This window comes from Manacus vitellinus, unplaced genomic scaffold (genome assembly GCF_001715985.3).
Source record: "Manacus vitellinus isolate BGI_N305 unplaced genomic scaffold, ASM171598v3 scaffold_24_pilon, whole genome shotgun sequence".
NCBI lineage: Eukaryota > Metazoa > Chordata > Aves > Passeriformes > Pipridae > Manacus > Manacus vitellinus.
In genome coordinates, this window is record NW_021939798.1 from 8,781,180 (window position 1) to 8,805,465 (window position 24,286).

General features: G+C 42.6%; 3 protein-coding genes across 3 annotated transcripts in view; 2 read left to right on the forward strand and 1 right to left on the reverse strand.

The window, feature by feature from the left end:
* The window catches only part of CRLF3 (cytokine receptor like factor 3), a 15,800-nt gene extending 15,218 nt beyond the window's left edge, over positions 1 to 582 (reverse strand). The window contains exon 1 of the mRNA XM_029960089.1: positions 556 to 582. Within this exon, the coding sequence (XP_029815949.1) occupies positions 556 to 582 (27 nt within the window). The remainder of the gene's footprint in view (positions 1 to 555) is intronic.
* On the forward strand, positions 581 to 14,457 carry ATAD5 (ATPase family AAA domain containing 5). Its single transcript, XM_029960090.1, has 22 exons — positions 581 to 2,364; positions 2,692 to 2,779; positions 3,432 to 3,596; positions 3,787 to 3,925; positions 4,377 to 4,461; positions 4,910 to 5,091; positions 5,524 to 5,681; positions 5,969 to 6,122; positions 6,355 to 6,636; positions 6,805 to 6,901; positions 7,337 to 7,419; positions 7,516 to 7,661; positions 7,780 to 7,930; positions 8,396 to 8,566; positions 8,751 to 8,866; positions 8,957 to 9,050; positions 9,263 to 9,327; positions 10,206 to 10,386; positions 10,853 to 11,040; positions 11,312 to 12,144; positions 12,747 to 12,911; positions 13,108 to 14,457. Exons 1-22 carry the CDS (start codon positions 581 to 583, stop codon positions 13,184 to 13,186), a joined length of 5,406 nt encoding a protein of 1,801 aa, XP_029815950.1. The 3' UTR covers positions 13,187 to 14,457.
* A 1,711-nt stretch (positions 14,458 to 16,168) lies between these two features.
* Positions 16,169 to 23,199, forward strand: ADAP2 (ArfGAP with dual PH domains 2). The gene is given in 12 exon segments (XM_029960032.1): positions 16,169 to 16,204; positions 16,207 to 16,233; positions 16,236 to 16,269; positions 17,270 to 17,400; positions 18,067 to 18,158; positions 18,290 to 18,375; positions 18,714 to 18,823; positions 19,460 to 19,606; positions 20,328 to 20,411; positions 20,822 to 20,884; positions 22,060 to 22,137; positions 22,657 to 23,199. Coding segments are annotated over 12 exon segments (1,098 nt in total). The 3' UTR covers positions 22,867 to 23,199.
* Positions 23,200 to 24,286: the final 1,087 nt, after the last annotated feature.

Sequence of the window (24,286 nt, forward strand, 5' to 3'; positions counted from 1 at the left end):
AAGTCTCCCTTGGAGCCGTACAAGTGAATGCTCTTTGATCAGAGATCAAAATACAGGGAATTCTGCCTAAAGAGATCATGAGGGTTTGAATTGCGATGCGAGATAAGAATTCTCTTTCATTCATTTTCTTTAAGTACTTGAAAGGTCGTCTTAAAATGAGTCAGATGTTCAGGGTGGGATCAGACATTTTTAAGAGACATTGGAATTCCCTTCTAAACCCCATAAAGCTCTGGGGAACACCCCGAGGTTACCGATGGGTCGAGCAGCTGAAGTGACCGAGACCCTCAGAGCTCCAGCACTGTGGAATCTCTGCAGAGCTGTTCTGAAGACCTTGGGGTCCCTCTCAGTTTTGAGCATCTCAAGGTTTCAGGATGGGATTTTTATTTATTTGAAATGGCAAAATCTTTATTTCAAGCTTAGATGACTTTTGAAAACACGGAGATAAAGTTGATGCATGCACAGTCTTAGCACACTAACAAGTTTTTGTCTTCTGAAAAAGTACCGGTGTCATTCATCTGTATCACTGAACAGCTTTATATTGCCATACTAAGTCACCTGAAGTTTTTTAAAACCAAGATTCATGTTGTGCTTTTTACAGCCATGCAAGAAACGACGAGAGGAAGATGCTTCTGTCAAAACCATCACAAGGTATTTTTCACCATTAGCAAAACCAGTGGATAAAGCTTTGTCATCACCAAAACCCAACAATATCCTGGATTATTTTAAGAAGACATCTGTAACTGAGAAAGCCACATTGCCAGCTGGGGATGGAGAAGATAAACCAGTGCTGGATGCTGATGACAAAGACTGTAAGTCAGCTTTTAAACCATCTTTGAAGCGAAAGAGAAAAGGGAAGAAAGTTAATTTAAATCATAAACTCAAAGAACCTGAGAATGACCATGAAATAGGAATTAGTAGTGATGACAGCAGAGTGGCAACAAGACTGCAACAAGACAGCAGTGACTTTATTGCTACCTGTACTCTAGTTGACCAAAAATGTGCAAGAGAATTGGCAGAAGATGATGTGGAAAGGGAAAACTTCTCAAATGCTGTCCTCTCCAGGAAAAATGCTAAAAATGCTGGCTCTGAAACAAATGGGTCAAAAAATAGGATAAGAAAATCGAGGAAAAGGAAGCACAAAGCAAATATGGATTTGTCTGAAAGCTTTTCATCTGACAACCAGATGAATGAAACTTGTAAAAAGGAAGCTGAGGAGGAGAAAAATACAGTAGCAGAGAGTGATGCTGCTCCTGGTGATTCCAGTTTTGAGGTTCCTACGGATGATGGGACATCACAGGTAAATAACTGTATAATAACAGTGTCATTTGAGGACTTCTTGAAGAGTCAGGGAGAAAACAATGCTGAAGAAGACACAAAGCCAACAGTGGGCACTGGTGCTACAGCAAATGAAGTGGACAAAAGTGATGGTGTTTGTGAGCCAGAAAAGTGTGAGGAGTCTCAGCAGCCACCACTCAGAACAGTCACTGTCCTGGCACAAGTTCACTCCATTCCCCCCAAGTTACCTCCCTCACACAAAGAGCAGAAAGGCTCCAGGAAAATAGCTTCCATTTTTTTGAAGCAGAAAGGACGTGGGGGGGAGAAAGAAAGCAGCCCACCCCTCTTGGACTGTGAGCAAACTGAACAGGTGACTCAGAAAAGGAAATCTAACGTGGTTATTGAGGAGGAGGAGCTGGAGTTGGCTGTCCTAGAGACTGCAGGGATGGATTCTTTGAAGCCAAAATGCACCCTGGAAGAAAAGCATCAGTTCATGAAGGCCTTTAGACAACCAACATCAGATGGGACAAAAAGTGGAGTTAAAAAGGCACCTGGAAAACAAAAGCAAGCCTCTGCAAAGCTTTCCAAAGAAAAAGAAGGACCTGAAGATGCCATTCCTTCAAATAAACAATTAGAGGGTGGAATACCAGAAGATCATGTGGACAGATACACACATTCTAGCCCTAAAAGCAATAGAACTAAACCCAAAAGATCTAGAAAGGTTCAGAAAAAAGGAAGCAGGAGAAGAAAGGCCTCAGAAACTAAGGAAACTCCTGTCTCCAGCACCAGCAACTGTCTGGGAGAAGGGGATTCGAGTGCTGACTTTCTTCCTGTGGAAAACACCCCAGATGTAATAATTTTATCAAGTCCAAAAGTGAATAAGTTAAGGAGGAGTTTAAGGCAGCAGAAAATCCAAACATCCACAAGTATTACACCTAAAAAAGCCAGGATTAGAACTGCCCTTTCTGCAGATGAATTGAGTCCACTACAGGCTTCTACCCCAAAGGCAAGCAGGCAATCCTCCAAGAAAAGCAGCATGTACAGAGCTGAGGTGATCACTGTGCCCTGTGATGGAAACAGCCCAATAAGGTAAACTTTGTAGAGTATATTCCACCTTTTTGCCCTTTGATTTTATGCAAGCATTTTGAAAGTAAGAGGTAATTATAAAGTTATATAAACTTGCATGGTTGATCATGGTGGAAAATAATAGAGAAGAGCCAAAACTGATTATCAGTGTGTTTGCACCAAAGACATTTAAAAAACCCAAACAACCAAACAACAACAACAACAAAAAACCAATTGGGGGTTGCTTCTGTTTACAGCACAATATTTTTAAAGGCTTTTGAACATGAGATGGACAGGAACATTTCCCTTTATTAAACAGTAATAATGTCATAATACTTTTTCCCTAATTAGGATGAGGTTCACACGTATCAGTGCGGCTAAAAAATCAAACAAAGCTGGAGCAACGAAAAACGAAGAGTTTCACTCCAAAAATACAAAGGTGATTTATGTAACAGTTTGTGTTTCAGTATTTTATCATTTCCTCTGTGTGTATAACTGTGTTCTTCTCATATTGTGTAACAGTTGAATGTAGTGCAACAGTTCTCAGCTGCCCTGGGGAAAGGGAGCATTATGATAGATCTGATTTATGATAGAATTCCAGATAGCTTCTTCTCCCTTAGATTTTAAAACATGTTATATTAGTACAAATCTGCTTTTCATAACAGAAAAACCCAATAAATGGCAGGTTGCTGTGCTGCAGGATCTGAGGATGGGCCATAGGAATGACTGGCCATGGCACTCAGTGCTGTGGTTTGGTTGCCAGGGTGGTTGGAGGTCGGTCAGTGGTTGGACTTTGATGCTCCTGGAGGTCTTGTCCAACCTGTGACACTGTTTGGGCACAGCAGAAAGAATGTCACTGCCCATATTTCATGTGTTCTGTGGACTAAGGGCCCTTGTAGGGCTCTCACTGCCTTTTGAAAACTTGATACCATCTTGGTTTGCTTCTCCTTTCAATTATTTCCTCTTCTTTTTGATAGCAATGACGTTTTGTTAAAATTACACTTCAGTGAACGTGAACAATTATATTCGTTTGCTAAATACTTAGCGAAGACATTAATTGCTCTCTTGGTTTTCCTGTTCTTTGTTAACAGATAAACTCTGCTTCTAAAAACAGATCCAAAGCCAAGCAGCTGGTTGAGAAAGCCAAGGCTATACAGCAGAATAGATCAAAGGGGCACGAGGACTCCCCAGCTCCTGTGAGACGCTCGTCTCGCCAGCGAGCTCTTGCTGAGAGGAGAAAATCCCAGGACAGTGATGTAAGGCTTTATATTTCGTAGGGCAGGAATTATTCTGATGTGTTTGGGACTCATTTAAGCAGCAAAAATGATTCTTGGCTTGCAAGTGTTTCTTGTAAAGAATCAAGTAAGGTAGATGTCCGTGCAGTGTGTTGTTAATTGAGGAGGAAAAGTTGTGTTTCCTTTCTTATTTTGTTTGTTTTCCCTCTAGGAATCTGTAATAATTTTAGATTCCACTGTGAGTAGTGTCACTACTACAGAGCAGAGTGTGAAGCCAAAGAAACTTCGGAGCTTAAATGATGTTTTGGGGAAGAAGTCAAAAAACTTGAAGGTTGTGAAGAACTCAAAAGGTAATTGGGTTTTACTGAATGTGTTTGGTTTTGTTACAGTTATTGACTATTGTAACTTTGTTTTATAAAGCTGCCTTTGCAGTGCATTCGTATTTTATTCTGATTTTTTTGGCACAGTATTCCAATATACACATTTCCTTTTTGTGTAAGTTATTTACATGTGTTGCTTTGATTTTTCTTCTTTGAGGGCAAACTATGTTTGGAAAACTGTTGATAATTTACTGTGTTCTGTTCTCTTCTAATTTATGATTTTTTTCTCTAATGTTACAGAAAATAAAATCTATAGTGATAAAATAATTAGTAATAAAACTGTAATGAATTTTGTTAAAATACTCAGTTTCCCTTAAGAAAAAGAGATTGTTGTTTAATGGAACATGCAGGTAGTGAACAGAGAAGCAAGGTCAGAATCCTCCATCAGTGTTAATCTAATCATGTCTTCTCCTTTTGACAGGGAAACTGGGATATCCACCTTCCTGCCTGGGCAGGAATGCTCAGAACTCTGCAGGTGGACCAATTGTGATCTTTGATGAAAGCAGGTCAGTTCACAAGATTCCAGTTGCTTAAGAACCAAAACATGTTTCAAAGTTACTTTAACATTCTCTCATTTTACAAATTTAAATACACTTATTGAAATGTGATGTAAATGTTCATGGGTTTTATACTGATCACTATGTTAACCTGCTTCCAAAATTTTAGGAGGTTTTTGAGAGTTCCTCAACCATTGTTGTTCCATTGGCTGAAATGTAATTGATGAGTGATTAAAAAGAAATCCCAAATTGCATATAAAAATACAAAACCAAACAGATTTTTGTTTTAATTGAAATCTCTAACACAATATTTCAAAAGAAATATAAACTTACTCCATGGAAATAAATTTTAGCAGTTCTCCCAGACTGTTTCTAACTCATGTAGAAGAGAATGTGACTAAATTCAACTGGTAGTTCTGATGATTCCATTTTCTTTTCCTTTCTGTTTTCATTAAAGCCGAGATGCATCTGAAAACTCTCAGGATGATGATCAGTTCAGAGCAAAACGGGAATTCCTGATGAGTGGGTTGCCAGAGTCCCTGAAAAGACAGATTGCAAAGAAAGCAGCAGCCATGGAAGCTTATTCTCTTGCAAGTTCCTGCTTTAAGACTGTTGTCCATGTGCAGCAGAAGGATGACTGTAAGCTCTTGTTAAGCTTTTTGGTTTAAATTTCTAGTAAATTTGTGCAGAAAAGATAAAAGTTGGACAACTTATGGCTGGAATAGCTGGGAGTTTCCTCTTGTGTTGTGTCCCAGTAAGAAAACAAAACTTAGAAGCTTCCAGTGAGATGGTTTTGAATTCAAAATGTACAGATTAAATTGATGCTAAAGTAGTCTAAACATATATGGGTGAGGATGCAAAATTCTGAATATTTAATCAAAAAGGTTGGTCTGTCAAGTTCCAGTTTGGAGAATAAAGATTGTGTTGGACTGATTGGGGCAGAAACCATTTCCTCCTGACAAAGGCAGAATAATTCACAAAAGAGAGAAGAACAGCCCATTTCTTTCCCATTTCTTTCCCCTAAAATAGAAGTTAACTGTTGTTTTGGTTTTGGTGGGGGTTCTTTCATAGGCTGTCCAATGTGGAAATTGCAGTCACCATCCTGTCCTCTGTTAACTAAGCTGAGGGAGCTGAATGCTGAAGTCACCAATGTCACAAAAATCACTCTCTCACTTGGTGAATTTTCCACTGTGAATTCAAAACGACCTGGAAATTGTTCTGCACCCGTGGTTAGTACTTCAAAATTTAAATTGTTTTGGTAGTTGTTTGGACTTCTGTTTTTTAAAAAAATCCTGTAGTTTGAATCTGTTCCAGTCCTGGAATATTTTAATTTTTCTTTTATTTCCCTGTGTGTGAGTTATTCATTTTGCATCTTAACATTAGGCAGTTCCCAACAGTTCTTAACTTCAGTTTTTGTTAATCTCTGACTTTAACAAGACAGCTGCCAGTTTAAATTATGCAAAGCAGCCATTCTGTGTAATGTTTGTGGGTAATTTTTTGTGTGTGTGTGTTACAGCTTTCAGGCTGCCGACCAGTTTTCCCTGATCCATTCAGGAAGGATTTGCTGGATGAGATCCTGTCTTCTAATTCCCAGTTTCCTGTGAAAAAACACTTCCACAAGTTCCTGAAAAAGCAAACGGAGCACTTGGGTTTGGAAAACAGTCTGCAAGGTTGGTGATCTGTGTAGGGGGAGAAAAACACTCTCACTGTGTCTGGCATAAAAAAAACCAGCTTGGAATTGTCAGAAATACCTCACTGAAGGAAAATACTGTTGTGGGAAGTCAATTGGTCCTCACATTTTAGGCCGTTTTGACCAAATTCTACAAATACAGTTGAAACAACTGTACAGTGGTAATGGGCAGAGCCTGAAATTTTAGAAGGATGTAACTTTTTTTTCCTTAGGAAGCAGAGATGGGACTGCAAGTTCTGAGGGAGATCAGAAACATCCTGACAACAGCAAGGAAACTAAGAGGAAAAGGAAAGAAACAGAAGAGCGCAAATCAAAGAGAAGAAAACAAATTGAAGGTACAGAGAGTGAAATAAAATCAAGAGTTTCCAGGAACCTTATTTCTCCTGTATCTGGAGAAAAACAGGCAGAGACAGGACAAACCACACATCTGGGGAGAAGCAAGACCCAGAAAGCAGAAGACACTGGATGTTTATCAGAGCCAAGTGCACTGTCAGGTAACTGCATTTCCTGCCTCATTTTAATTCTCTGTGCATTGAGGGAGTGTGGTGTGTGTATGATTTTGTCAGCTTTCCACTGTGATGCAAAAATCCTGTCTAGTCTTAACATTCTGGGCTTGATCAACTCTTTTGCATATAGAAAAATGGATAATGTTTTTTCTGTAGGTGTTGAAAAGGAAGACACGCTCTGGACAGAAAAATACCAGCCTCAAGATTCCAGTGAACTCGTAGGGAACAAGAAAGAGATTGAAAGGCTGCACAGGTCAGAAGTGGGAACGTGGATCCAGTCTTAAAAGAACTCAGAAGTTGCTGTTCCTTGATTGTGCTCAAAGATGCAGAGTCAGTTATTTAACACTAGGCTTGCATGACCCACACAGGGGGTGTGTTTGTGGCCTTGGGTTTGGTTTGCCTCCAAAAAGTTCTGCAGAATTCAAAGATCCATCTGACTAAGTGATTCACCAGGTGACTTGTTTTTACACCAACCAGCCTATAGACTGGAGAATGAAGAAGGAATCCTTTTGTACAAAAGAATCCTTTTGTACAAAATCCTGAACAATGTTTTTTTGAAATCTGAAGGGACTTGATAAGTTTGTGAGGGATGACAAGTGGCTGATGTTTTATGTTCTATTCCATCTTAATTTCGTTCATTTTATTCAGCAGTAATTCTTATTTTTTGTTCTGTTTCTTCCTTTTGTAGTTGGTTAAAAGAATGGAAAAAAAGAGCTGATTTGGAAGAAAAAAGAAACCAGAAAGGGGAAAAAGAGGACAAAGAGCATGAAGGTGCTGATAGAATTAAAAATAATATAGCTCCTCTTTTGTTAAAAGTTGGCAAAAAAAATAACATAATCCTTTCTTTTCTTTTAAATAATTCTACAGATTCCCTGAGCAGCCTTGACTTCAAAGATAATAAATCTGATATTGAGGAAGAGACAAGCCTTTGCAACACAGTGCTGATAACTGGCCCTCCAGGAGTGGGGAAAACTGCTGCAGTGTATGCCTGTGCTCAGGAGCTTGGCTTTAAGGTGGGTGGAGACCTCTCCTCAGTGCTTTTTTCTTGTTAATAACTAGTGATACAAAAGCATTTGTGATACAGGATGCCTACCAGGGGTTTTTTATGTCTTCCATCCAACCCCACTGCAGATCTTTGAGGTGAATGCCTCCTGCCAGCGCAGTGGCAGGCAGATCCTGTCCCAGCTGAGAGAAGCTACTCAGTCTCATCAAGTGGACAAAAAAGGTGTCAATGCACACAAGCCTTGCTTTTTCAACAGCTGTAGCACTGCCAAGTCACCAAGTAAGTTTTCAAGGGGTTGTATCTGGGGTTTTTTTGTTTGGTTGGAGTTTTGGAACGGAGGTTTTTGGAGGGGGAGGAGGGTGTTAGCAACTGAATTCCCCAAACAAATTTTAGACATCAGGTGTTTTAAAAAAGATAGCAAATTTCAGCTCATCTGGCCATAATGGTAAGAAATGCTCTGTTGGCTAACACAGCTGCACACCAAATTAAATAATGACTTTATCAAAATACTGACTCTTGATTGTCTTATTTCTGTAGTGGTGGAGTAAAGGCTGTGGCACTTTAACAGAAAGTTGAATAGAAAGCATTCCTTTTAACAGGAGAAAAGGAAAATGAGCAGAAATCAGCACAGTAAACCTGTTCTGTACTAGATAAAAAAAATGAGGCTTGCTTTAAGTTTGCCTGAGAAATGTCAGTTCGACACTATATTTGTAGCTGAAGTTTAATATCAAACATATCTTGCAGAAAAAATGTATTCTCCGAAGAAAGTTATTTCACCAAGAAAACCACCCCTGTCACCAAAAGGAGCTGGTTTAAAACGAAACTTGGCCCCTAAAACTCTTGCAAACTACTTCAAAATCTCTTCCAAACATAAAGCAAGTGATGGAGAAGTAACAGCTGAGGAAAAAAATAGAGGTGGGTATCCCTGTTTAATAATTAGTTACCTTTGGAGATGGAGATGCTACACTGTGTGTGTGAGGCTGTGTGGAGAAAAGAGTGGATTTTCTTAGGCAATTTATACCTGGGGGGTTTTTGAACCTGGAATGCATTTTAAATGGTTTCAGTCCTCCTTCCTGCTCAATTCTTCATCCATCTGCAGGAAATACTCAGAATTCACTTGAAGAAAAGAAAGATGCTCAAACTAAGTCAATAAGCAAGGAAGAGGGGGGAGAACACAACAGGAAAAGTGCAACGTCCCTCATTCTATTTGAAGAGGTAAAATTCATGTGGAATACACTCTGACTGCCTTCACAGCTTGTAGCTGTTGTTAAAAAGCTGTTGATGTTTTGCATTTGTTTTCTGTAGGTGGATATAATATTTGATGAAGATGCAGGGTTTCTAAGTGCAATAAAGACATTCATGGCAACTGCAAAGAGACCTGTAATTCTGACCACCAATGGTGAGTAGTGTTTGTGACAGTAATTGGCCTTTACAGGCAGAAGAGCCTCTTTTAATAAGTTGGTTTAAGTGGTGATGGTTGAATACAGCTCCTAAATGCAAAATTAAAGGATTTTAATGTTTGAATAAAGATACTGTCTGCTGTAATGGATAAAGAAAATAACTAGTTTGGAACATAATGTCCTGACAGTTCCCTGGTATCTCTTTATGCAGATCCAACTTTCAGCTTAATGTTTGATGGCTCTTTTGAAGAGATCAGCTTTAGAACCCCTTCCCTGGTAAGTGTGTTTGGAAATGCAGGTAATTGTCAGCTGATTTCACTTTGAAATTTAAATATTGGTGTAGGTTTATATATTTCTCATGTACCTGTTTCATCAGGAGACTGTTCATGGGGTTTATGCAAGGATGTGTGGGATGTATTTATCTCTACATGTAGAAGCTATTTTGTTAGCATTGAATATATATTTTCTAAACAATTTAGTAGTTCTGAGAATTATGATAAGCACATCACTTAATCACTTTTAATGTAGTTTTTAGGATGTAGATATATAAGTTCACAGATAATATATCTAATAGCTTTGATCTGAAGGTTGACTATGCCAATATATGTTCATTGGTTAAAATTATAGGAGCTATTTTAGAAATATTATGGGTTATTCCTTGAATGTAAACACCAGTGTTCTGTATAGCAAATAGTTGTATTTTTAGCTATGTATTATTTGAAAACCATAAGTAAATGAGAATCAGAAGGAACTGACTTTTCAGAAGGGGAAATCACTTACTAAAAACCTGTTGGATTTCCAGACAGTTCAGAGTTAAAAGAAAGAATGAAAAAAACCCTTTAAAATGAATATAGTTCAGTAACAGCTGCTCAGTGGTGATAAGAAACAAGATGTATGTGGTTTCAGGACCACGAGCAGAATGTGTTTGTGTGTTTGTTTTTAATGAGCTGAACTTCTAAATTGAACTTAATTCTCTGGCACGGACTGCATAGATTTGGTATTCTGCTTTTCTGTAGAAGGTTTTAATGTAACTTCAATCTAATTTAATAAACTAATCCTCTGTATTAAACACAAGTGGAGTGATTTGCTGCTGTGTGACTCAGTGCAGTGTGACTGGCAGTTGTTTCAGGGCTCTGTGTCTGACCCTTGTGCAGGTAAATGCCACCAGTTACCTCCAGACCCTGTGCCTGGCTGAGAACCTCCGGGCAGATGGGAAAGACTTGGCTGCTCTGCTGACCACAAATAACTGTGACATCCGAAAATGTGTCCTCTGCTTACAGTTTTGGGTTAGAAGTGGAGGGGGATGCTTGAAGGAGAAATGCCTGGCACGTCATGGTAGGTTGATTTGATTTCATCTTTAAAAAAACCTCCATCTAAACAGGAATTTGATTAAATCAAACCATCCTCAGACACATACAAATAAATGGTAACTTCTTGAAGGGCTCCTAAGTATTTGGGTAGGGCTGTTTGGGTGTTTTATGGGTAAGAACTTGATCCCAAAGGATTCAGGAAGAGAATCCTCAACAGGTTTGGGGGTGTGAGTGACCAACAGGGAGAGACCCATGAGGCACAACCCCCTTCAAAGGTCACTTGCAAAGCAGGGAGGTCAGGCAGGTTGGTGTCACTGCCTGCAGGGAATTGGGGTGGCAGTGACTCATTTCAGTCACTGCATTCATTCAGAACCACAGCAAGAGCTGACAGTTACAGTTTCCTTCACAAAAAGAACTGTGGCAAAGAGGTGAAAAATCGATTTCATGGTGCAGTTGTTTCTGTTCAAGTCAAACCTGTTATCTTTGTGCAGGAGGAGAGGAGACAAGTGAAGCAGGTGATGTAATTCATTGTGAACATGATGATTCCAAGGTGGATTCTCCTCCAGGTGCTGATGCACATCTGCAGGAGCTTCCAAAGTGTGACACAGGCTGTGTAGAGACGTTGCTTGGCCTTCGGAACATCCTGCTGCCTTCAGAAGACTTGTTTACATTTCTTAAGGTATTTTTGGAGTTGCTTAGTTAATACTTTGGATGATACCAGATAATTGAGTGTAACCAGCATTAGGAACCTCTTAGAAGCAAATCTCTGCAAAGGTTTGTTGTAGAAATTAGGGGGTTCTGTGGTTATTAAGCAAAATCTGGATGGGGGCAGTCTCCTGCCAACAGAACAGTCCCTCACCTCATAAATACAAAGCCAGAAGTGAGAGATTTTCTGTAATAATATTTTTATTAATTTTATTAATAAATCTCTCGTGATTCTTATTTTACAGCACAAAAGCACAACCATGGAGGAATGGAATAAATTAATACAGCTTCTCACAGAATTCCAGATGAAGCAAGTGGATTTTATACATAGTAATCTTGAACTTATCCTTCCCTTACCAGTGCAAGTTCTTTCAAACCAGTCTGAAGCCTCTAAGTCTACACTTGAAAGGACTACCACAGTTTCTTCAAAAAACAGGTCTACCAACAGTAGTTGCTCTGGGAAGAGTAGCCCTGGAAAAAGGTCTAAGAAGACAAAGACTCAGAAAAGGCTTGATATATTGGATGACAGTGACTTATTTGATACTGAACTGAACTATTCATCTGAATTCGTAACTTTGCCATTGGATAGTCCTGTGTCATGTGCTGAAATGAATAAAAAGGAATCAAAATTGTTGGTGAATAGAGAAGAAAAAGGAGTTAAAACTAAAACGTCAGCAAATGAAGAAAGGTCTGCTCTTGTTTTTCAGTGTCTGAATTCACTGACTGAGTTTGTGGAAAACATGTCTTTCCTGGATTGCTGTGTAAGCACCAACACCAAGGAACCACTGGAGTTTTCCAGAGAGGAAGAATTTCATTGGACAAATGCCAAAATCAGAAATGGTCTTTGTGATGAATTCAGTATAGAAAATACTGATTGGTGGAGTTCCCAGAGCTCCAGTGAAGTAAAGGCAGCTATTGAAGCACTCAGTTTTCACAAGTGTTCTGTTAATATTTCACAAAACTTGGAATCCTTTTTGAGTACCAGGAAAACACCTTCAAGTGATCAGCTGGAGGGACTTACTTTGCATATCTCAAACACAAGGAATGGTGTGTCCTTCAGTGAGTCAGCTGACTCAAGGTAAGGCTTTGCTAATATTCCTGGAATATAATGCAGTTCTTTGTCAAGAAAAGCATTTCACAGGGAGTAGGACTGTCTCAGATTTAATGTGTACACATTTATACCACTATGGCTGCTGTCAGTATATCTCAAAACACTGGAATATGTTTTATAAGCTTAAATTAACTACTTAATCTGCAAAAAGTGACTTTTTTTGTTTGAATAGCCTGACTATAATGTTACTCAGAAATGGTAGCCTCAGTCTAATTAATTTAAAAATGGACAAACACCACCCCCACCCCTAAAAAAATAACAACCCCCCAAAGGAATGGCTTTTGCAAGAGAGACAGATGGACTAAAATGGATTCTGCAAGTGCTGGACATGCAGATCTGTCATCCAGCACCTGCTCATGTTGAACCTGTGTTAAATGTGTTGGTGGGTGTTGCTTGGTGCAGACCAAAGTTCCAAGCAGACCCAGGACCTGCAGACATCTCATCCTTTGGGATGCAGTTTTGAACATCCATGTGTTTAACAGAGTTTTAAACCAGTACGTGTGATCCTAAAGAAACAAAATCAGGACATTCTTGAACAAGACCCAATAAAGCTTCGTTCTCTGTTTCAGCATTCACAGAAAGGCACAGAAGAGGCTGGCTGTCATCAGAACTGTGTTTTCCAGAAGCCCTTTGAACCTGGGGAACAAGCAGGCCAGCATCCTGGAATACCTCCCCACACTCCGTGGGATCTGTAGGTCTGAGAAGCTTAAAGAGCAAGGGAAGACTAAAAGAAGGTAAGTTTTGGTTTTCCTAAACCTTCCTACATTTCAATATTCAAGGTAGTTACGGATTTTAATAAAATATTTTGTCAAAATAATTCCAGACAAGAAAGGTGGGCATTTGTCTCTCAAAATAACAGAAGTGTTACCTCATTCAGCAATTAACTTTGTTCCCTTACAATCACTTTTGCTTTTCTTTTTTTTTTTATAGGTTCTTGCATTATCTTGAAGGGATTCATCTCGAAATACCCAGACAAATGATAAATGGTCTGTCTTTGGACTTCCCTTAGAATTGCTAACACCAGAAATACTTTGTGCCTAATGGTGGTATTCTCACCATAGTTTTTGGGGTTTTTTAAATCTTTTTTTACCACATTATTGTATATTCAGAGCCATTTGTATATTAAATTTTTATAAGTATTTAAAGTAATGTATATATCTATTGTCGTGCTATTGCTCTCCACAGCTGAAATGTGGGTTTGTTTGGTGCTGGTCCAATAAGTGCATTTATAATATTAAATGCACAGACTATTCCATGGGGAATCCTTCAATTTGGGTGTCAGACAGCAAGAAGTCCTTTTGTAGCAACCAAGTGTCACAACTTCCACAGCAAAGGAGACCATTTTGTTCAGAGCAGTTTGTTTCTGACTGTGAGTGAAGTGCTCAATGACTCGGGGTGGGAGGGGGCAGGAGAGGATGCAACAAGTCTTCTGAAGTGTGAATGACTCAACCCAACTCCTCACAACAACCACAGGGAACAAAGTCCTTGCAAAGCACTCAGTGCCTCGCTGTACATATATTTGTATATTCCTTTCATCATTTACAGCTGTCAGATCTGCATGTTAATCTAAAAAGGTAGAGAAGTTATCGCTGTAGCTCAAGATGGTCTCAGAGATTTAGGCAAGATTTTGTAAATAACAATTGTTCCAGTGTTACTGTGGGTTCAGGAATATTTAACTACTTCTAGCCTTATATATTGTGTTCTATTTTTATGCTTCTTTTTGTATTGGACAAGACTTCAGCCTGATTATTTGGATTGATTCTGGTTTTGTACGACAATAAATTGTGAGGCTTTGCTACAACTTTGGATGTTTCTGTTGTATGAAAAGTAAGATTTATAAAACGTTTTCAGGCCATAGAGATGATTTTTAGAGGGTTTTAAAACTGGAATTAGTTCAGCCATGTACTTTTCTGCCTTTATATTGCAGTTGGACTGTTCCTGTTCCTCATACTGAGTCAGATCCTGCCATGCAGTGCTGCTCCACTTACCTCAATGTCTCTGTAATAATAAGGAAGGCATTTCCTAGTACATTCTCTTCCCATATTTTTCATGCCTTAAAGATATTCAGGAATAAGAAATATTTATGAAAATGGTAAATTATTTTAAGCTTTCACATTGTAGATAATCTTTAGAGTTTACTCTTTCCACAGTTCAGAATTATCCAAAAATCAAAGTGGGTGCTGTTAAAATCTTAGTGGGTTGATGATTTGTTGCATTGATGGTCTGTGCTCCTCCTGTACATTTTTGTAAAAATAAATAAATACACTTTTTTTTTAATAACAAAGCAAATCTGTTCACTGCTTTATAAATTAGAAAGCAGTGGGAGACAATTTACCTCCTTTTGAAGTCAACTCTGAGGTTTTAATAACTGCCTTAAGTTGTTTACAGAATCTCCTGTGGTGTCCAAAAGGTGAGGTGGAATTCAAGTATTTCACTTCTTGATCAGATCCTCTCCACATCAAATCACCTCGAGCTACTCTGAATGAAGATAATCTGCATGTAATGATTTATTTGAGTTCTGATAAATTATCAGCTTTGGATTTTTATGCATCAGGTATGAGCATCTTTTGTATGCTGGAGTAAAACAAGTTTCCAGGAGGGATGGGCTCGAGGAAAAGGGCCCTGGGGCTGGTTTTGATTAAGTCTGCTTGGAAGCTCCATCCTTGTACTGTGGAATTCACCTGCCTTTGGTTCAAAATAGTTTCCTGCAACAGTTTGGGCCCTGCTTAGTCCTTTATCTACTGCCCCTCGAGCTCCCTTGTGTGTCTTGGGTGGAATTCAGTGAAACCAGAAGTAAAACAACCCTGGAGTTTCACAATGACTCCCCCCTTTAAGCAGCAGTTATTAGTAGGTGTTCAGCAACTGAAAAAAACAGAAAACCAACAACCCCATTGTTCTTGTTGAAATCTCAGTCAAATTCCAAGCTTTTCTTTCCCTTTACTGTCATTCCAATATTGCTTTCCAGAGTGTAAATGAGGGTGACATTATTCTACCTTCCTATGAGTAACAAAGAAAAAAAGCAGACTACCTCAGTCTTTGTAAAAGATAATATAAATGACCACTTTGCAAATCATACAGATTCTTTCTTTTATTCCATAGGAATTGTAAGGACACCACAAAAATCGGTGCGTGGCTTGCAAGAACATGGGGAAAATGAAATCTGTGTTTATATTCCAGTACCCACCAGTTCCTACAGGGTAAGTGCTGAAAAGAGATTCCGTGCAAGTGGTTGAACAACTCAACTTTTCAGATGTTCTGCTGCCATTTGTTTCTCAGCTTCACAATAGTTACAAACTAATAAAAGGTGCAATGCTCCTTAGCACCTAAAAGATGGAAAAAACACGTCAGAACTTTCAACTGATAACACCTGTAGTATTTAGTGTATAATGTGTCAGCACTTTCAACTGCTAACACGTGCAGTATTTAGTCATCTACAAAATTAGAGTGTTTTTACAAGGTTGTACATTAACTTTACTGAAGAGGCATCACGTATTGCAGTGTACTCTAGCAATGCAAATGAGCAACGCAAATTAAGTTCAGCCTGAAACTAGTAAAATGAAAAATATTTGAATACCCCTTCATCTATGTCTGAAATTAATTAACCTTGAAAATCTTTCCCTCAGGTTTTTCTCTTGGTTGAAGTGAGTACTAAGTCCCGGCCTTTTTGGCGTTGGCTGTAACGTGGAAGAGGAGCTCGCAGGAATCCAGTAGGAATTTCAGTAGGAAATGGGATTTTCAGTAGTCCTGAGATGCTCCGTTGTCCCGGTGTTGAGCCGCGTGAGAACTCCTGAGCCGTTTGGGGCGGCGGGACGGGGCCGGGGCCGCGGGCCGGGGCCGGTCCGGAGGCGTCGCCCCCGCGCGTCCCCCTGCAGGCGGCGGCCCCGCCGCGCCCGCCGGCGCCGGGGGACTGTTGCGGGGCAGACGGGGCCGTGGGCCGCGCCGCGTTGCCTTCAATTTCCCTCAGCGCTCCGCGCCGCGCCCCGGGCGGCGGATGGACCACGAGCGCAGCAAGGCGCTGCTGCGGGAAGCTTTGCCAGGAGGGCGAGCGGCACCGCATTACAGACCGCTGCCCGCCCGACTGCGGGCGGCCAGGTTACGGGACTGGCGGGCGGCCAGAGTACGGGACTGCGGGCGGCCATGGTACGGCGGCCGCGCCCGGCGCCTGAGGGCAGCGGCGGCGCTCGGAGGGTCCCGCCGCCCACTCAGCGCTGCCCGGCCCGCGGCTTTCCGTCCGCCTCCACCCGCGCTACCGGCGTCCCGCGGGGATGGGAGCGGGGGGGCCGCGCGGGCTGTTCGCGGGGACACTGCCCCGGGACGCGGAGCGAGGGCAGGGCAGCGGGGTCAGGAAATGGCCTCGGCACCCGCCGCCTCCCCGGGTCACTCGTGGACGGGCACGGGAGGAGGAGGAGGGTGCGCGGGGTGGGTTTCCAGCCCGGGGGTGTCACTGCTCGGGGGCTGGGGCAGAGAAAGGCGCCGAGGAGCCCCGGAGAGCCCGGGCGGGCGGGTCACTGGGAGCCAACTGTAGCTGGAAGAAGGCGACAAGTAGCTTCTGTTGGGTGTGATAAGGGAGAAGTGGAGGGCGGTGCAGACCGAGGAAATGGTCTTGCCGGAGCATCGATGCCTGTTGGGCTGCACCTGTCGAGGCCACTCCGGGGATGCAGCAGCAGGAAAGAGCAGGAGCCCTCGTGGGCACTGGACACGAGCCCTCACTGTGGGTGGTTGTACTGGGTTGTACTCTCAGTAGTACTGACTGCCCACAACATCCTTCCATTGTTACTTCAGCAACAGCAGCTTTTCGTGCAGGGCTGATAATTCACTGAGCTTTTCCATTGCCACTCACCCGCCTGCAGAGTCACATTAATTTTTAAAGCAAACAGTCAGTAAAAGAACCTACGAATGCACATTGTTCACTGTGTGAACAGCAGGTGCTGTTCCCCTGAACATAGTGAAGTGACAGCCATAAACAGTGGGGTGGAATGTGATGTATTTATTACATGTGAAGCCTGGGCTGTGCATCAGATGTGCTTTTTCACCCTTGCCAGTGGCTGTGCCTTTTCCTACATATTAATTCATTCTTTGTGTTTGCATCTAGGTCCAGAGTGGGCTTCTTACAAACTTGGAATACTCGTTTGTGTGAATTGCTCTGGAATCCATCGCAATCTTCCTGGCATCACCAGAGTCAAATCCCTTGTGCTGGACTTCTGGGAGAACGATCTGATAGAGGTACAGAGGAAAAAGCAGTAATTCACTTACTTTTCTCCACATTTCATCATAACCTCCTCTGCCTCCTAATGCCTGTGCCATACACCATGGACAAAGGAACAAAGCCACACAGAACCAAGTTAACTCCATGGGTAACTTTAGGGGTGTTTTTATGACCTGCTCAATCAATTGCACTGATAGGTGACTGTGTTTCTAACAGTCTGGTGTGTATTTTTATATGCACAGTTACTTCTCACTGTGGTTCAGAAGCCCACAGATATTTCCAAGTAGTGTTTTCTATTCAGAAAGCAATGTACCCTTCTTAAATATTGGTTCAGTCTCTCATTGTTCAGTTGAATTGTGTTAATAATATAATCACAATTGGTGTCTGGGACAAGGTGAGGGAACAGGGAGATCAGAAATAAATTTTCTCCTAATTTTCTTTTGTTCTTTTAATCGACAACCACAGTCTTGTGTTCCTTCCCATTTGGTCCAGAACTGTAAATACTGAAAGAGGCTCAGCCACCTAAAATTTGCAAACTCCAGTGCTAAAGGGAATTTATAAATGTATGTAGGGACACACTGAGAGTTACTCAGCAAAAAGCACAGTGCTCTCTCTGATACAAGTTCTTGACATGGTATTGATTTGTAGCTGCACACCTGACTGTAACTTCTTTTGTATTTCAGTTTATGAAGAGTCATGGGAACCTCTGTGCCAAAGCTAAATATGAGGCCAAAGTCCCTCCCTACTATTACATCCCCCACTCTGATGACTGTGTGTAAGTTGATGGTTATTCACTGCTCAGACTTTCACAGCTGCTGAACTACTCTTCCCTCTGCAGGTCTCTCTGGCTGGCTGGTGAAAATAGGGTAGAGGCAGATCAGCTTTATCCATGTTTTCCTCTTTCAGGGTTTTAAGAGAGCAATGGATTAGAGCTAAATATGAGCGTGAGGAATTTGTTGCCACCCGAGTCTGCCAAGATCCTTGTTCTGCAGGTAAAAGGATTGTCAGGGAGAAGGTGTCAGCCCTACAGCACAGTGTTCTCTCACAACTTTTGAGTATCTCCAAGGCTGGCTTGTCACATTTGAACTGCTGGATGTGCAGTCATTGCTCTAGGTCTAACTTTGAGAAGAGGCTCCTAAGAAAAGGCACTTAGACAAGTGCAAGGTGTATTCAGATCTTACAGTTCTCTAGTTCTCCACTGATTTTTTCATATGAGGTCAAAATTCTCAGGTGGAGAAGAGACTTGAAACTGGTCCACATCACCTTTAGCTAAACAGTCCTGCTCTTGTGCTCTTGTGCTCTCTGACACTTCTCTTGGTCTGCTCTGCAGGGAACCGTGAGGGATTCCTCTGGAAGCTTGGGCAGGGACGCAGACAATTCCACAAGAGGAAATTTCTCCTGTCAGCAAGGGAAGGGGTGATGAAGTACTACGGCAAAGAAGTGAGTTCCTCAGCCAGAGTAGCAGGTCAACATCCATCCTCAGACCCTGCTCTTTGCAGGCAAAAAAACAGCACAAATAACTTGGTTTTGCAGCCAGGACAGCTGTGCTTGTAGGAGTTTAAATGTTTCCCCTTTACCATATGTGGTATCTTTTGGATTCAGCCCCTTTCCTCATCCCTTATCTCAACCCCACAGCCTCCTTTTGCTTGGGGAACAAAGGAAATGGATACTGGCAGTTGAATAGCAAGACAAAGACGAGGTCTGTTAGCAGCTGTTACCTCTCACAGTACCAAAATATTCTCTCACCAACTCCTGCAGCATCATCCTCAACATGTGTCCCTTCTGCAGGAGACAGTAGCAAACTGTTCTCCAGTACAAGGCTGGAGACAGACCCACCCCTTGCAATGCAGACACACCCCTTGAATAGTGACCCAGCTCTTGTCAAGGAAAGGGAATCACTCTGTAAGCCATTTTATGTTGCATGTAATTAAGGCTTTGTTTCAGGTATATCCAATATTCAGATATTTCAGGATGTCTGCTTTCCCTTCAGCAGGGATCTGGTCCTCATACAGCTGATCTGTCCTGCATTGCCTTCCCTGAGAGCACTTTATTACAGTGATGCTTTTCATTTTGCAGAGCACAGTTCCCAAAGCTGTTATCAGCGTGGAGACTCTGAATGCAATGTTCCAGGAATGGAAAATAGGACATTCCCACGGGCTGCAGATCACCTTCAGCACAGATGGGCAAACAAGGAACCTGTTTGTCTATCACGAAAGTGGAAAGGTGAATATCCTGGCAATTTTGGAATAAGCAAGATGCTTAGATGTTTGATCTGGGTTTTGGAAGAGATACCCTGTTTCTGCAGGATCTGGTTTTATTTGAAGTCACTAAGATTTGTAGAAGATAGAAAATGGCAGAATTTGACAATAATAACTGCACAACTTTGCTCCTCTTCTCTTGGGGCATATATTCAACTTCAAATCCTGGATAGTCTTAAGGCTTCGGTGGTGCACTGATGTAAATCTCTGAAGGTAACTGCCTCATGGTTAACAATTCTATGGTTATATTCTTGCAAGCCTTCTTGACACTCATAGGAAATATTGTTCTGCATTATTTCTAAGCTACCAATGATGATTTTAAGAAGTGTGTCTACAGGTTTTGTTAGATTTCTGTTTCTTCCCTTGGCAGAGTTCTCGTGTCTTTCCAGGTGCAAAGGTTTTTAAACAACCCATAACTGAGTCAACTGAAAAGCCTGTGTGGACAGGCATGGGTTACTGTCCACCCTGAGAAAGTTTAGGGCCTCCCAGGAGGGGCATTTTTAAGTTATTTTGAAGGGTCAATGGTTTTCAGGTGACTGGGACAAGTCACTGAGTCTCTCTGCCCCTTGGGGAGAAAGCACATCTTTGCAAAGAGGTCACAAGGAAAGAGAAAGGCATTCTGGAGAGGCACTGCTCTTCCTCTCCTTGTTATTCTTGCCTCTGTTTGTGTTTGCTGTTTTCCCCAGGAGATTGTTGACTGGTTCAACGCTATTCGGGCAGCGCGGTACCATTACCTCAGAACAGCCTTCCCAAATGCCCCCGAGCACGAGGTGAGAACTGAGCAGGGCTCAAAGCAGGCTGGGCAAACACAGCATGGGAAAACATGCTCTCACTTCTTCTGCCAGTCAGGTGCTCAAAGAGCAGCACTTGGGTCTTGGGAATGGACTGAAGAGGTAGAAGGAAGGGCCACAGTGGATAACATGCCAAAGCTTAGTCAACATTTAAGGCCTAAAAGTCTCCATGTGATCCTTATGAAGTGCAATCTTTCAAAAGTGTTATGTTCCTTCTTACTTCAGACTTCCCTTTACTGAGCAGCCAAAAAGAACCCAGACCCCAAAAGCCACAATTGATGGTGATTAAGTTTGGCAGAAACAGAGCAGAAAAGCAGTCTAGAATGAGACATACTGTCCTGGCTTTGGCTGGGACAGACACAGACTTTTTTGTGTTTGTGTTCTCCTAGCTCATACCCAGGATCACAAGAAATTTTGTCAAAGAAGGATATATGGAGAAAACAGGACCAAAAGTAAGTGCACACTTGGCAGTATACAAACAAGATCATTCCAGGTAGAGAATATTTGGTAATTCTATGATGTTGCCTAGTACAGGGCTTGCTCAGTGACTACCTGCTTCCTGGGTCCATAGAAGACATTATATTCAAGCCTGCCATGTTCTTTGGGATCATGTTTTATTTTGTGTGGAAAATGAGATCAGGAAGACAAATCCTTGAAGAGTAAGCAAGATGGATTAGCTGGCAGTGGGACATGCAAAGTGCTGTTGCACAACACTATAGATTGCTGTGTCTGCCAAGTGCAGCTCCTGCTAGAACAGAACATCACATGCTGACCCCCCCCTACTTCTCTGTTTCACTTACAGTCACATCTGCTTAGGGCAGCAAAGTGCCATTGAGAAAATTTCTCCACACTGAAGACAATGGTTTGGTTTGGTTTATTGTGGGAAAGTATTTGGGCCAGTGCTCCTTGGAAGAGGAGAGCAGGATTTGGGGCACTGCTGAAGGAGGAGATAAAGGTCTGAGGTCTTGTTTGAACACAGCCACTTCTTACCTTGCTCTGCTCTGAGTGAGCCATGAGCCAAAGTCCCATTATAAAGCTCAGGGGTGCAGTGCTGATACTGAATATGCTGGGGTTTGGCCCAGCTCGTGCCTGTGCCCCAGTACCTCTTCTGCAGGTTCTTGCACAGAGCATGAAAGGTTGTGTGTTTTTCTCCTGAGGCCTCAATTCTGCCCAAACTGAGCCCTAGAAAAGGCCTCTTCAGTTCAGCACAGAGCAGTGAATAGCTCAGGAATGGTCAGATGAGTGTAATGAATGGTATTAATACTTATAGACAAACCCCAGTATTGTGCACCCTGAAATTCTAGGGGCAACCCCCTGACCAAACTGTTGAAGTTGATTGTTCTCTGCAGAGCTTTCAATGCATTTCCTGCAACGTAATCCTGTCAATTTGATCACTGGTAGAACCAAACTTCCCTGCCTGCCCAAGGGATTGTCATTGAATGCAAATGTGTAGTTTGAGCCCAGGGAGAAGAGGGCTGAGGGCACAGCAGTGACTCACCTGAACCAGTCTTGGGGGTGAAGGAAACTGAACTCAAGCTCCAAGTCATTTAAGCAGTCCAGGGATCTGAACAGACCAAACTCCTCTCTGGGACTTGGTCTTCAAAGAACTTCTACCATGTCCTTGCAGCACAAGGAGGCCTTTAAGGGCCGCTGGTTCAGCCTGGATTCTCAAGAAAGGAACCTGATGTACTTTAAAAACCCGCTGGTAAGAGGAGTGTTCTTCACTGTTCCACATCCCCTTTGGGAAGTGGGTGGGGAGGAAGGGTCTGTTCTCATCCAGTTCTTCCAGAGCCTGTGCAAGACTGGAGCAGGCTCGGCCTCAAGAGCCCATCTCCCTTGTCAGTGGATGCCTCTGAGCTGTTTGGAGCTCTGGCCCATCTGGTGGCTGTGAGGAAGATCCAAGTCTTTTAAAAGTAGCTGCTACTGCCTGTAGCATTAATGCCCACTCTCTCCCAGCCCTGGTGCCTGTAACTTTAGGCAAGATGAGCAATATTCCAATAACAGCCCAACATCCTGCCTTCTGGCACTGCTCTGGCCATGGTAATATCCTTCCCTGCTCCTGAATGCCCTACCAACAACCTCTGTTGTGTTTCCTGCTGGTGTCACCAAATCAGTGTCCCCTCCTGCATCCCCAGATCCCATTCCATGTCAGAGGACAGAGCAGTGTCTGCTGGAGCTGTGCTGTCCACTGGTTAATGGCTGTCTTCTGCTTCCTTCTTTTCAGGATGAGTTTGCACGTGGCCAGATTTTTATTGGAAGGAGGGATGAGGGGTATGAAGTGCGACCTGAGCTGCCCAAGGGAATCCGTCTGAAGAAGAGGAAACCAAGCATCATTCTGGTCACGCCAGGGAGAGAGTTTGTGTTCTTATGTGATAACGACGAGAAGCAGAAGGAGTGGATTGAGGCCTTGGATGGAATCATCTCCCAGCACTGATGTCCACAGGGAGGAGCAGAGTCAGGCAGCTACATCCCATCTGGCTCCAGCTCCTGTCCACACAGGGACAGGGTTGTTTTCAGTGGAGTGGGTTGAATGTCTCTTACCCTGGCACAATAAAAAAATACAAGTCAAGTTTGAATTGTGGAGGATGCTGTAATGGAACCACTCTAATGGAATCACACAGATACTCCCAGCTTCTTGCTTTCAGCATTTTACACTGTTTTGCTTTTTTATGAGTGGCAAATCCAACTCGTGAAGACGAAATTTTTCCAAAGCACAACCCCACACGGTGCCCCAGCAAACACATTGTGGGTACAGGATGAACATGTGCTGATTTGTCTTGCCTAAAACCAAATGAAGCTTAATGAGTTTGATTGGTCTGAGCATCTAAAGGCAGGAACTAGTTTTAAAAGAGTTGTCTTCAGTGGCTTGCTTGAGTACACTCGCTGAATGGGGATCAGTTCTCAGTGTTGGGGGTGAGTACTCTTTGTGCAGGAGCTGATGGACACTTGCCCTGACTGATACTTTTTCCTCAAGACCAAGTCTGAGGTCTGGTTCTACCAAGCAGCACGTCATTCAGATATTTAATTCTTTCCAGATAGCCTTAGTTTGCAAATCAAGAGGAAGTCTTGCAGACCAAGTTTCTGGTGAGGCTTCCACCTTTTGCTGACTATTGCCAGCCCGTCTGAGACATTCAGAATAGTTCTCCTCTTCTGCAGAAATGAGGAAGTGCCAATACTTGCAGGATTGAGTGAGATTAATTCTTCTCTTCCCCCCCCCAATAGTGCAAAAGAATTGAATTGGATCATCACTCTGCCTGTCTCAGCCAGCTCATCAGCCAGCTCTGAGCAATCTGCAGCAGTTTTACTCGCTGATATGCTCCTGCTCTCCCCACGCAGCCTGATTCAGTCTGGTTCCCCTGCTGGTTCAGCACATCTGTTAAACGGCCTAATCCTGCAGCTCCCGGAATCAATAGAAAGCCCCCTCTGACTTGTACAAGGAACAATGGCAGTCTTCGTTTGGTTTGACATGTGTTAATTGTTATTTTGAGATGACCTGAGCAGCCCAGGATGACCTCAGAAGGGTTCAGTGCATCCAGTGGCCTGAACTTCCCACGGGCGGGGCTCTGCCGGGCTGGGCTGGGCTGGGCTGTGCCCTTGCTGTCCCGGCTGGGTCAGCAGACTGCCCATGTCAGCGGCTCACTGCTACAAAATCGGGAAATTCACGTTGAAAATGAAACCCTGCCAATAACAAGGACTTTTTTGGACAGTCAGTATGAGTCAAGGCCAGGCCCGGGACAGCTCTGCATCACAGCCCATTCCCACAGTCAACCCCAATCCTGGGAACGAGTCGCAGCAGAGGAAGCGCTGACTGGCGCTGGGCTGATCCCGGGAGCTCTGACGGAGCTGACACCGGA

Coding starts and splice junctions, on each gene's coding strand:
- ATAD5 (XM_029960090.1), top strand. CDS start 581: ATGTTGTGCTTTTTACAGCCATGCAAGAAACGACGAGAGGAAGATGCT. Junction 2,365..2,691: donor GATGGAAACAGCCCAATAAG/GTAAACTTTGTA, acceptor TTCCCTAATTAG/GATGAGGTTCACACGTATCA. Junction 6,637..6,804: donor AGAGCCAAGTGCACTGTCAG/GTAACTGCATTT, acceptor TTTTTTCTGTAG/GTGTTGAAAAGGAAGACACG.